Source organism: Melitaea cinxia, chromosome 17 (genome assembly GCF_905220565.1).
Source record: "Melitaea cinxia chromosome 17, ilMelCinx1.1, whole genome shotgun sequence".
Classification (NCBI taxonomy): Eukaryota; Metazoa; Arthropoda; class Insecta; order Lepidoptera; family Nymphalidae; genus Melitaea; species Melitaea cinxia.
In genome coordinates this window covers 2,459,696-2,472,600 of record NC_059410.1, presented here as the reverse complement: position 1 = coordinate 2,472,600, position 12,905 = coordinate 2,459,696, and the positions used below count along the sequence as shown (strand labels likewise).

General features: G+C 34.3%; 1 protein-coding gene across 1 annotated transcript in view; it reads left to right on the top strand.

Annotated features, from left to right (window-relative positions):
* Positions 1 to 4,377: 4,377 nt before the first annotated feature.
* The window catches only part of LOC123661795 (CD109 antigen), a 30,153-nt gene continuing 21,625 nt past the window's right edge, over positions 4,378 to 12,905 (top strand). Inside the window, exons 1-8 of the mRNA XM_045596735.1 lie at positions 4,378 to 4,446; positions 5,125 to 5,508; positions 6,367 to 6,547; positions 7,427 to 7,598; positions 8,878 to 8,990; positions 10,567 to 10,707; positions 11,653 to 11,851; positions 12,439 to 12,611. Coding sequence (XP_045452691.1) covers positions 5,150 to 5,508; positions 6,367 to 6,547; positions 7,427 to 7,598; positions 8,878 to 8,990; positions 10,567 to 10,707; positions 11,653 to 11,851; positions 12,439 to 12,611 — 1,338 coding nt within the window. The 5' untranslated portion in view covers positions 4,378 to 4,446; positions 5,125 to 5,149. The remainder of the gene's footprint in view (positions 4,447 to 5,124; positions 5,509 to 6,366; positions 6,548 to 7,426; positions 7,599 to 8,877; positions 8,991 to 10,566; positions 10,708 to 11,652; positions 11,852 to 12,438; positions 12,612 to 12,905) is intronic.

Below are 12,905 nucleotides of genomic sequence, written 5' to 3'. Positions count from 1 at the left end.
TAATATTTTTTAAGTTGACTCTGGCTCGCGTTCATGTGATGTCCCCTATGCCCCAAACAGAAAAACTAAAAAATCAAGCTGGCGTTTAACGTGTTAAAAGTATCAGAACTTTAGTATTTACATAAATTACATATTTGTCAATATACAAAGTCGAATCTTAATAATTTCTCCAAGCTGAAATATTCGATTCGGCTTAATAAAACTTGCTTTGAATCGAAAAATGAAGATTATACGAAGACCACATCCACAGCCAGAAACTTCAGAGCCGTCGTGAAAAAGTTGAAGCAACAACAATAATTAAATAAGTATTAATATTCATGATTTTTACAAAAAATCAGTTTTTAAATTATGACTTCACACTTCCTTACTCACTCTAAATTGTAGCTTAAAACTGATAACGGGGATGAAGTTTTTATTAAGCTAGAAAATATGTTAATGGTCAGTTATAAGTGGCAACATAAACAAGACGTCGGGTTATTCAAAGGTAAATTAATTGAAATGGTAGGTAAATTATGAAATAAATCAATGTTAAGGTCTTTACTCCTTACTTGACCTTAGAAATAATTTAGACCAAATTCACTTGATGCAGCCAAAAGCTGTTACTATGGAATGCAATCCCACGGATCCACAAATGCGGGATCCCGCATAAAATTAGCGGGATTACATCTGCGGAATCCGCAAGATTTACAAGATTTCGTTTTTTCCAGCCTGAACAGTGTTGGATTTCGTAGTATAATTATACTATTTGTACTATTATTTCATGACTTTTAGTATGTTACTACATAAAGCAAGGATACCACGCGAAAATACCATAATCGTACCTTCAGGTCGCTTGAATTAATTTATTGGTTTAAAAGTTATTTATCAGACAATAACGAATCAGTCGTCAAGAAGCTCCGGGTATAACCTATGTAATGTTTTACCAAGTAAGTTTTATACAAATTCCTTGTCTTTTACTATCTCGGTCGGTGTAATAAAGTAGGGTGGATGTATTTTATGTAATGAGTGTAAAATGAGGTTATGATATATACAAATCAATCAATTTTCGATTACTGCAAGTCAGCTCTCGAAATGACAGTTTTCGCTTTGTTTTTATCACAAAATCTAAGAGAAACGAAACAGTACAATTTTCGACAAATAGTATAATTTTTGTTAACTTCCTTGTAGCATAATTTTCTGAGGATCTGAATCCAACCCTGGGCACGAATGTACGATAATAGGATGATCCCAAAATGGAAATACGTGTCTCTAATTTTGTGGACTAATAATTCTAAAATATTGTACAATCCTGCAAATCTCGCGGATCCGCGGGACTGATGATCTCAATCTTGCGGATTTGCAAGATTGTCTTTTAGGTGCTGGATTGCATTCCCTATAGCTGCTCCTAGCAACTTTAGGCTGCTGCTTACAGTAGTAAAGTGGTAAGCTGTTGCTAAGGAGCCATCCGTAAATGACGTCACGCGAAATTTACGATTTTTGACCCCTCCCCCGTTCTTGTCACATCTTGTCATAATTATATTTTGCATTTTTTCACATCAGCTTCGACAATATATTTATTTCGATTTATTACCAATGTTTTAATGTTCACAGGTAAACATATTAAAGGTATGTTGAAATGTGATTAAAATTTGACCTCTCCCCAACCCTTGTCATTATGTCACACTGTCAGCCCCTACGGATGATGTAATTTATGGATGACCCCTAACAGTGGTAAAGTGGTAAGCTGCTGAGAAAGTAAATAAAAATTGTCGTAACAGTCACGAATAACTCAAGAAACAAACGAAAAGACCATTATGTATCCAAATTTACTGGTTAAGGAGACCCCTCCCAAGTTTATCATGCAAATAAGTTATGAATTACGAAAGTAAAAAGGGCCATAACAACATTTTTCTTCAATTAATAAAGTAAAGTTATTAGAATTACATCTGCGAATAGGAATATCTCAAATATAGTGGAATTCGATGATGAAAATGAATAATATGTCAAAAATTTTTATCTATTGGATACCATAATCCGTCTGGTTTTATTCACACCCGGTGAAAAAGACTTGCATCTATAAAAAACATTGGTTTGAAAGCAAAGGTTTCTACTGATCTAATTTTAAAATTAGTTTGTGAAATGAAATGAATATTTATGATACACTGCACAAAGCTAAAAAAATGAGAGATAAAAATAAACATCCCTAAATAGATATAAACACATATACATACACATATATAACTAGTCTAGCCATAAAAACTTTTCTTTTTGCAACTTTATTTTGAAACTGAAACACGTAGGTATATTATTTTAAAAACTTATTTCGATTTTGCGCCATTTCACATATTTTTTCGTGTTCATTATCAAATTACAATATGGAATGGGGTGTTAAAGAAAATAGGATTGCAGTGATCGCCTTGCACAAAGGGGGTATGGAGCCGTCGATCATATTCCAGACACTTCAAAAGCTTGGTATCAGCCGTATGTTCGTATATCGTACTATCAACAGATACAGCAATACTTCGTCTGTCGGAGATCAGAAAAGATCGGGGCGGTCGCGTGTTGTTAGAACTACAAAGGCTGTTAATGCTGTTAAAGCCAGAAATCGTCGAAACCCCCTTAGGAAGCAATAAATCTTATCGCGAGAAACAAGATTCCCGCTAGGACTCTGTCACGTATTATAAAACAACACCTGGAGTTCGGTGCTTATCGCCGATATACAGGACATGCCCTAAATCAATCTTTACAATTAAAGAGAGTGAATCGATCAAAACGCTTTCATTCAAGGCATAGGCCACTTTCCCATATAGGAAAAGGATCAGAGCTTAATCCACCACGCTGCTCCAATGCGGGTTGGCGGATATATTCGCTACTATGAGTAACGATCGCTATCAGGTGTACATGATAACAACCGGGACCGACGGCTTAACGTGCTCGCCGAGGCACGGTAGGGGGACCCACTAGGACTGCACCGCACCACACCCAGACCACGGCAAACACCTATATGGCCAATACAAATGTTTGTCATGTGCGGGGATCGAACCCGCAACCGCCAGCGCAACAGGTACAATCCAAGGCTGTGACCGCTGCACCAACGCGGCGCATGCGCAAGCTCAGTCGCGATACGCAAGTGAAAGGCACAGAAATATCCTCTTTACCGATGAAAAAAATTTTACAATTGAAGAACACTACAATAAGCAAAATGATAAAGTGTACGCTCACAGTTCTAAAGAAGCTGCTCAAGTTGTCGGAAAGGTACAACGTGGTCATCATCCTGCGTCAGTGATGGTTTATTGGGGCGTGTCTTATCAAGGAGTCACAAAACTACATTTTTGTGAAAAAGGAGTGAAAACTTCAGCCAAAGTGTATCAAGTTTTAGAGGACATGGTCTGCTCTAAACGACACGGCGACATTAAGTCTTTTAAAAAATCTTTGGAGCAAGCAGTGCCAAAATTTCCCTTGGAAACAGTGCGTAAATCCATAGATTCGTGACCAAACAAATTAAAGGCCCGCAGGCAGTTATAAAAGCTACAGGTGGCCATTTCGAATAGAATATTTTTTAAATTTTTACTGAGACGGTAGTAAAATTTATAGCTACATAAGGTATAAATTTTTATAATATTACATTACTTTATTAAAAAAAATACATTTTTATTTGAAACAGAACTTATGGCTGGACTAGGTATACATATACGTCACACAGTCATTCATTTTAGTCGTCATTTTTTATTAAAATAAGTAGGTACAGGTGTATCGAGCGAATTTGCCAGTGGGATCCAGAGGAACTCAGTACGCGAGTCCGACACGAGCATTTATTTTTATTGCAGATAGGTGCTTTGGGTTCAAATAAAAAAACTGGCCCACCTGAAATTCTCGTTTTTCCGACGTTGCTAGCTCTCGTACCATAGCCCGTGATCAGAGAGAGATTGGACAAGATAATGGAATGCAGAAAATGCATTAAATAACGTCATCTACTGAATAAGATACACTACAAAAATAAAAAGTTAAGGAAAGTGGAGCTGTTCCAAACTGTACTTGAGTAATTATAAATGCAACTAGCAGTTTTTTAACACTTTGAGCAATTTAAAATATTGTATACATCAAAAGATATAGGAGTTTGAAATTATTGATAAATGAATATTTTTCAACGACTTTTTTGATTTTTAATTAAAATATAATTAAGGTGAGCAATTTAAAAGGACAACGTAGTTGAATTGAGCTAGTGAAAATCTATCGATTAGTATTTTTTTAAATACAAATATCATTATTTTGCAGTCTGGGGTCGGGTAGGTCATAACGGATCGTTAATTCAAGTAAAGCTTCCGGCGATAGGAGTACAGTATATAAGTGTATAATCTATGGATAGGAGTACGCTTTTTTGCTGTCAATTCAAATTGTCATTAACCGGGCGTGGTGCGGCTGCGCCGAACGGGTTTTTGGCTTTGGTTGGATACTTTTCAGCGTGAAGTGAGTAATATGACGGTGTAACGAACTTGTTTATACATCTAAACAGATTTTCATTATCTCTAAAAGGGTTATATTATTTGTGAGTACATAATTTTCGTATATCCTAATTAGTGCAGTGTTTTTGTTTATTTTGGTGTATATTGTGCAAAAACAAAAAAGTCAAGCGTTTCAATGGGCGTTAACTCCAGGTTAAGTAATTGTAAGTTATTATTTAATTAAAATTGGGGTTAATAATATCTTGGGCGGTTTTCCGATATCTGTAAGTCTAGATTTAATATCTAAGCGATATTTCAAATGATAGTGTTCCTAACAAGAGTGCATCGACGTTGTTTATTCCCTAGCCGATAACTGATAGAAAACAGACATGCCGCGAATCCAATTAGTTTGTATAATACTGGAGCATTTTTAGATTATTTTACTTGCTTTAATTCAACTAAACTATTAATTACTTTGGTTATGAATGAAATACGAATTCTATATTATATTTTATAATGTCTATAATTTTTTTCTTTTTTTTTTTTATAATTGTACAAGATTACTTAAAAAACTTTGTACCTCTTTTTACGAAAATTGCGCGGACAGGTAAGGATGAAATTTCGCACACATAATTTATCACACATATTTTTAGAATTTCGACCACTGGGAGACATTTTACTTACAAGGTTTGATTTATTTCAGGCTAATGAAACCACAAGACTGAATTATGAATCTCAAACCCCTACAAATTATACCAATATTACTGCTACAGTCATGCTTTGCTCAAGACTACGCCTCTCCAACATACAATCCTGATAACACAAATCCAACATATGACTACAATACAAATGATCAATATGATCCAAATAGAAGATTTTCAAATAGAAATCCATATGATTTAAATCAAAATGAAAATCGAAATCAGGATCAGAGATATAATAGATATGATAATCAAAATGATCCGCAATTCAATCAGAATTCGTACAGTTCTGATAACACACAGGGACCGTCGTGGGATAGTGGACGCACTTACACGTCATACAAGAGCAATGAGCTAGAACATGACAGTGTTATCATTAACGAAGCGTAAGTTAAAGAATACATTTTTCGTATAGTTTATTTGTAAAATGGTGGAGAGGATATCTATTATCCAAATATTAAGTAAGCCATCGCATTACATTCAGACTGTAACATCCCACTACTCCTATCCTACTCCTACACAGTAGGAGTAGGATTGGAACTTAATCCACCAAGCTGCTCCACGTTGACGTAAATGTTCCCTACTATGAGTTACAATTGTTATCAGGTATTTACGATAACAACCAGGACCGACAGCTTAATGTGCCCACCGAGGAATTGTGGGGAGACCCAAGACAGAAATCCATAACCGGGAGAAATATTTGTACACAGATGATGAATGAGAAATAGTTGTAAAGCAGTGTTATGAAAATTTTAAAACTCATACCTCCTTACTAATTTGTTACAAACTTACGAGTAAATGTACATAGACCTGAATTTACATCAATCATCCTACAACTCATCGTACAACTTATAATAAAAATCATTATACTTTGGATTTAATGTATTACTGCTTTTCAGAAAAATATTAGCCAGCCATTGTTTTTAACTAGATTTGCTAAATGTCTATGAATTGTAATAAAAAGATATACAGTGTTTAATTTAATTTTATGATAAATAATATTTTAGAAATAAAATTTAATAGCTTTTATATTTGAATGATGTTATTGTGTGGTTGTTAATTTTAGAAACATAACAATTATTATATAAGAAAAATGTAATTTTTTAACAAATTCTGAAATTGCTTTAAAATCCAAAATGTAACTTTTATTTGTATTATGTAATTGTACTGTAAAATAAAGTATAAATAAATAAAAATAAGTAATAAAATGAAAACATAATGTGATGTACATATTTTCTTTCTAGCACTTATTTCATAGTTGCCTCCCGTATGGTCAGACCCGGTCAAATATACAAAATATCAGCTAATATTCTGAGGGCTCGTCTCCAGATGACGATCAGAGCGTCTATATCATGCAATGGAGTGGAAATAGCTGATGTTATCGAGAAGGTTAAAGAAGGAGTACCGGAAGTTCTAAATATGAGAGTGAGTTCATAAATGTAATATAATACTATATTATTTTAGTTGCCTTTTTAACCGAAGTCAATAAAGGAGGAGGTATTTATTTTTATTTTTTATTTATAATACTTTAGAACCTTTGGTTGGGTGAACCGATTTCAATTTTTTTTTTTTTTTTTTTTTTTTTTTTTTTTTTTTTTTTTTTTTTTTTCAATCAAAGGCCAGTACTTGTCATGAGGTCCCATCTAAACTTGATCAAGATCTGACTTGTGCTTTTTGAGTTATCTCTACTAACATGCATATATTTGACTATTTTTTCTGTGCCTACGTTGTATTACTGGTCCATGTATAAATAGTCGTTTTTTTTTTTTTTCATTTTCATGCAAGCACAATTAATACTGTATTGTTCTTTAAAATTAATAAAAAGCTGTGTGATATAGTACATATAAATATTGATAAGTCTAATATCAACCATAAACAAAATTAGTATTAACTTTATGACTTGCTAATACAGTGTATGTGTAAGCCAGTACATAGATATATGTTTACGAGTCGGAAAACTCATTTGAAGTTAACAAGATAATTACAATGCCTAATGTTTGTCCACGGCCCAATGAGTTATGATAATTGCAAGTTGACCAATCATCTAGGTTGACTAGCTCGTTACCGCAGGTTTTAGTGACCCTGTTTTCAGTCATCGGCGAAAAGCTGATGGAGCCATAGTCTTTAAAGAAGAAGAAGAAGAAGACCCTGTTTTCTGTTCTAGGGGGTTCAATTTCCATCTTTGTTATTTATATGTATATTTATTGCAAAATCATTATTGGAAATCTATAACACAAGCATTAAGTTGCTTACATAAGGAATAGGCGACAAGATGTGTGTGTTATACATATTTATTTTTTATAGGTACCAGCGACAACCGTTCCCGGTGATTACAAGCTGCGTGTGGAAGGATTGTACTTGGATGACCCTTTCGGAGGAAGAGCCTTTGTAAATGAGACACAATTGATCTTTTCGCAACGTTTCATGACGATATTCATTCAGATGGACAAGCCAGTTTATATGCAGACGCAGACAGGTAACAGAATACTAACGCTGTACTTTTAGCTATGGGAGAAACTTTGTTCTTTATATTATATACCTATTTGTGTATAAAGTTAGGATATATATATATATATACATATATATATATATATACATATATATATATATATATATATAATAATTATAATCCAATGAAGATTTTCAAAGCTTAATTAATACAGATAATTTAAAAAAAAGATAATTTAATAAGTAGACACTAGATCAAAATATTATATGTAAATAAGGAAATTTTATATTTGATTACTTTTTATCATGTTCTAAATCTAAACAATCTACTCTAAATAGTTTGGTTTCTCAAACTGAACCATTGGTTAAGTGCCAGGTTTATTTTGGGAGCAAACGAAAGTAGCAGTCAAAGTTAACTGAAATTTGGGTGGCCATGTGGGTTAAAATGAAGAAATACTTAACTGGATTTGATAATTACTTCCTTAATTATCTAATTTTATAAATTATTTTTAATTTTCTAATTTTAAAATATATTTTAACTTGATAATCAAATTATACATTTTTTTAATCAAAATAAATATATATTAACAAAATAGTTATTTAAAAAAAAATTAACACCGTAATCTTCATAATAATTATTACTGTAATTAATAAAATTAAATTTGACATAATAATAATAATAACAGAAACTTTTAACAATTTAAAATATTAAGTAAGAAAGTTAATAAACGATAACAATATTCTATTTACACCAGAAAGAAACAATTTTATAAATTGTTATAAATAAAGACAGATGTTCAAAGTAGGTCTTACTAGAAGAGCAATTTCTTCCAGACAAACTTTCATAGCAGAGCACCTGTCATTGCAGTCATGATTCTGAATAAAAAATGATTTTCTCGATCATACTTTATATTTATTTTTCTTCGTCAACTCGTCCAAAATCATAATAAAACTTCTTTAGCAATAGACCTGCACAATAGGCCTGCACTGAGTCTTCGATATATGAAACGTAACTGGCTATGAGAAAAAGACAGAAAGAAAAAATAAGTCCGCCCATTGTACTTCACTGTCTGTAACTATCATTATGCTTTGTTTGTAATATATTTGTGGTGTACAATAAAGTATAAAATAAATAAATAAATAAAATGTGCTCGCACCTCTCTCTTGCTCCGTTCGCCTCGCCCGATCGCACTTTTCGTAACGCTCTCGTCACGCATTCACCAGCTTACTGCCCAAGTTGAGTATGCGTAAGGAAGTTTTACTGTAAAGACAAAAATGTTTAATTCATTTCTTATTTTTTTTTCCAGTTAAATTTCGCGTGATCCCGATAAACACGGAGCTGAAGGCTTTCGGAAGAGCTATCGACGTGTTCATACTTGACCCGAACCGACGTATTATGAAGAGATGGCTTTCGAGACAGGTGAGATACGTTATTACTCTTAATAAACTTGAATCATTTTTTTAAATATAATTTTTCTCGACACTTTTTATGCTTCAGCCTGTAATATCCCACTGCTGAACCTACAGCAAAATAATACTGTTTTCAAGCAGTATTGTGTTCCTGTTGGTGAGTAAGGTGACCAGAGCTCCTGGGGGGATTGGGGATTGGGTCGGCAACGCGCTTGCGATACTTCTGGTGTTGCAGACGTCTATAAGCTACGGTAATCGCTTACCATCAGGTCAACCGTACGCTTGCTTGCCGACCTAAAGATGTAAAAAAAAAAAAATTGGTCTCTTTCCCCATGTATGAGAAGGATCAAAGCTTAATCCACAACGCTGCTCCAATGCGGGTTGGACTTTTTTAGTCAGTTTTATTTAATTTATAGTGCACTTATCGCTTTGCGTACTACTGTTATAACTACTATACTGTAAATGTAAAAATAATCTACAAAATTTTATTGGTTTGAAATGAATTTAATTGGTTTAAAGTATTCAGTAGCAGCATTTGACACACTGTTCAATAAATTTAAATTCAAAGGTAGTTAATACAAGCTAAATGAATTGTTCAATTGTAATTTGTAAAGTGACGATTCAAAAGTGCTTCTGAAGCCTATTTGTATTAAGCTGTTTTGATTTTGATGTTGTAAACAGTTAAATTTACAACATGTTTGGAACAGTCTCAATTGAACAATGGACCCCTAACTTGCGAATTTTAATTTATAGTTTCATTGTTTGAATTGTAATTCTATCATTCAATAAACCATGACATGGTGTTATCGTAGCTGTTCTGATTACAAATTATAATAGCTGCTAAAGACAATAGTGAAACACAAGTTTAACTGGAGAATCCAGTACTTCACTTTGATAATAAAATGTTTGACATAGGAATCGAGTATGATATTATATGCACAAGAATGTACACCCATGTTTTAAAATAAGAGGCCATCCATTAACTACGTCACACAAATTTCACAATTATTTTAATAATTCTCCTAAAAATACATGATTTTATTTATCTATTTGCTTTTGGAATTGATTTTACTACCTATAAATTTGTAATATACATGTGTTGAAGCATCAGGCTCATCTTCGCTTCAAAACGCAATTGCTTTTTTATTTTGTAAGGCGTCAGCTGAACGGAAGTGACGATGAACAAAAATTATTTAATTAATATACTGCTAGCACTGCTCATAGTAAGATCTGTCTTTTATTTTAAATTTCCTTGGATTCCTGAATTTTTAAAACCCCCTGCACGCACAACATGTGTAACAATTATTGGCGTTTTATGTTTTAATAGAAAAATGTTATATACATTAACTTATATGACTACAATTTATGATGTCCCTGAAAACCAGTTACGAAGTAATACTTCGTTGACAACTGGGTGACATTCCTTTTCGGGGACATTAAACCAGCTTGTCTTTTTTATTTAATCATTACTATTTACTTTTTCTTTTCTTCCTTTCTTTTCTTGGTTCCCCAAATTGCCCAATAAATTCATATTATGTATTATTATTATTATATTAACATACTTAATGTTTAATGTTGTATGGCAGAGCAACTTCGGCACAGTGAGCCTACAGTACCAATTGTCAGACCAGCCTCTGTTCGGCGAGTGGATAGTGAGGGTGGAGGCTCTGGGTCAGGTCGAGGAGGCGCAGTTCCTGGTTGAAGAGTACTATCAGACTAGGTTTGAGGTATGTTTAGCCTTATTATTCTATATTTAACTTTATATCTTTGAAAGAAACTTTATTTTTTGTTGTGTAAAATTGCAATTAACATTAATATTGTCTATATAGTTTGAGAAGAAATTTTGATTTATTCCACATAACTTCAAATAAATTAAAATTAATTTATTGGTAACATATTATTTGGGGGTTTCTACAAATTCAGGGGCTGAATATTGTTTGTCTTACTTACAGTAATACCCCGGACTTACGCGATAGGTGGGACTGAGCGCTATCCGCGTAAGTCGAATTCGCGTAAGTCGGGGTACAGTTTTGCGGGGTACTTTTCGTAATTGATCTGACTGTCGATTCCCAAAAAACACAAAATCGTAACTTATGTACCTACACGCCGATTCCGCACTACACGTCTGTGCCTGTTGTAAACTGAACGAATAATAATGCGGGTGGGGGGAGTCAAACAAAAAACGAATAGACGAGAAAATTAAATCGCGTAACTCCGAATTCGCGTAAGTCGAGGTAGCGTAAGTCGGGGTATTACTGTATTATTTATAGAAGATCACAGCTAAATAATACTGCTCTAAAATAGTCTTGTGTTCCTGTGATGAGTAAGGTGACGACAGCTCCTAGGGACAGTCAAGGGTAGGGTCAGCAACGCGCTTGCAATGCTCCTGGTATTCCATAGGCCGTGGTGTCCCATTAACGTCAGATGACAATGCGTTTGGTTAGTGAAATGAAAGAACATTCTGGCTACCACAGAATGTTATATTCCAATAAATAAACAACTTGCACTCAATGGACCCTCCAAGTACAAATGCCCAGGCCACGATGAACATCTGTATGGCCAATACGAATGTATCTCTGCACATCAGTATTAAATCAATGCTGAGACCGCTGGGTCAATGTGTTTGCAATTTGTGTTTTTGTGTCTATATTATAAGTGTATCCAATCAACAGGTGAATGTGACAATGCCAGCGTTCTTCTTCAACACTGAGCAGTACATCCACGGGCGCGTGATGGCCAACTACACGTCGGGGGCTCCAGTTCGAGGAAATCTCACGCTGAAGGCTACTCTAAGGCCGGTGCCGCGCTACCGCCCCTCGCACTACCGCCGCGGGCAGTTCAATAACCGGCCGCTCGACCAGTACCCCAGAGGTAGCCCGAGATGTAGTATTTTACTAAATCTTTAAAAAAAAGAACTGAAATATATAGCCTTCCTGGGAAAATACTACTTACAGCACAAAAAGAATTTTTCAATTCAACCACTACTTCCTGAGATTAGCATGTTCAAAAAACCAAACTCTAGCTTTATATAACGGATATTTGGATTGAACACTGGGACTGATATAAGCAATAATATTTTATTACTTATATGCGTCCCAGCGTTCAATCCAAATATCCGTTTTCCACCAATTCCCATCCAGCTACCACTGGCAAACTTGATCAGACTGTCGATCCGGTACTACACTGTTTGGGCTGATACGCAACATCCAATCCGCTTATATTATGTCTGCTCCAAGGCCTAGTGGCTTGTTAATCACCAATATGTCCAACCCACTGCCCACCTCAACGTACGGATTGTAATTTTACGTAGCCCTGACCACGTTCACGCCTATTGCGGTTCATAGAATCTACTGCCAGCTATAGGCAGTAATCTTGTGCAGATCGTTTTAGTTGTTTACTTCAACTTGCTGAATGGCAATACATGAAGACAAAATTCTAAAAAATGTTTTCTCTTGCAGGTCGTCCAAACTATAACCCGTACCTGTACAACGAGTCTGGATATTTCGAATACGAGGGTGAAATAGATGAATATGGTCAACCAGTGAACTACCGTCCCGGGCAACCCAACCAATTAGACCACCCGGACTGGTGGTATGACCCTCAGAAAGTCTACACTAGGATGTTTAACTTTGTAAGTACGGTTTCATAGCTATTTTTTATTATTATTCTTTGTAGTTTTTTTGTAATGAAATCTTGAATGATTTGGCAGACAGACTTTCCAGACCATTGATCTTTATTTTTATTTTATTTTTTTGTATAAAGAAATAAAATATCGTAGAACACAACATTTTACCGATATTATAATTATCCTAAAAAATGTGACTAAAAATACAGCAAAACTTTTATTTATTATACATTAATTTTACTTAAATACATACATACATATATACATACATATAATCACGCCTCTTTCCCGTAGGGGTAG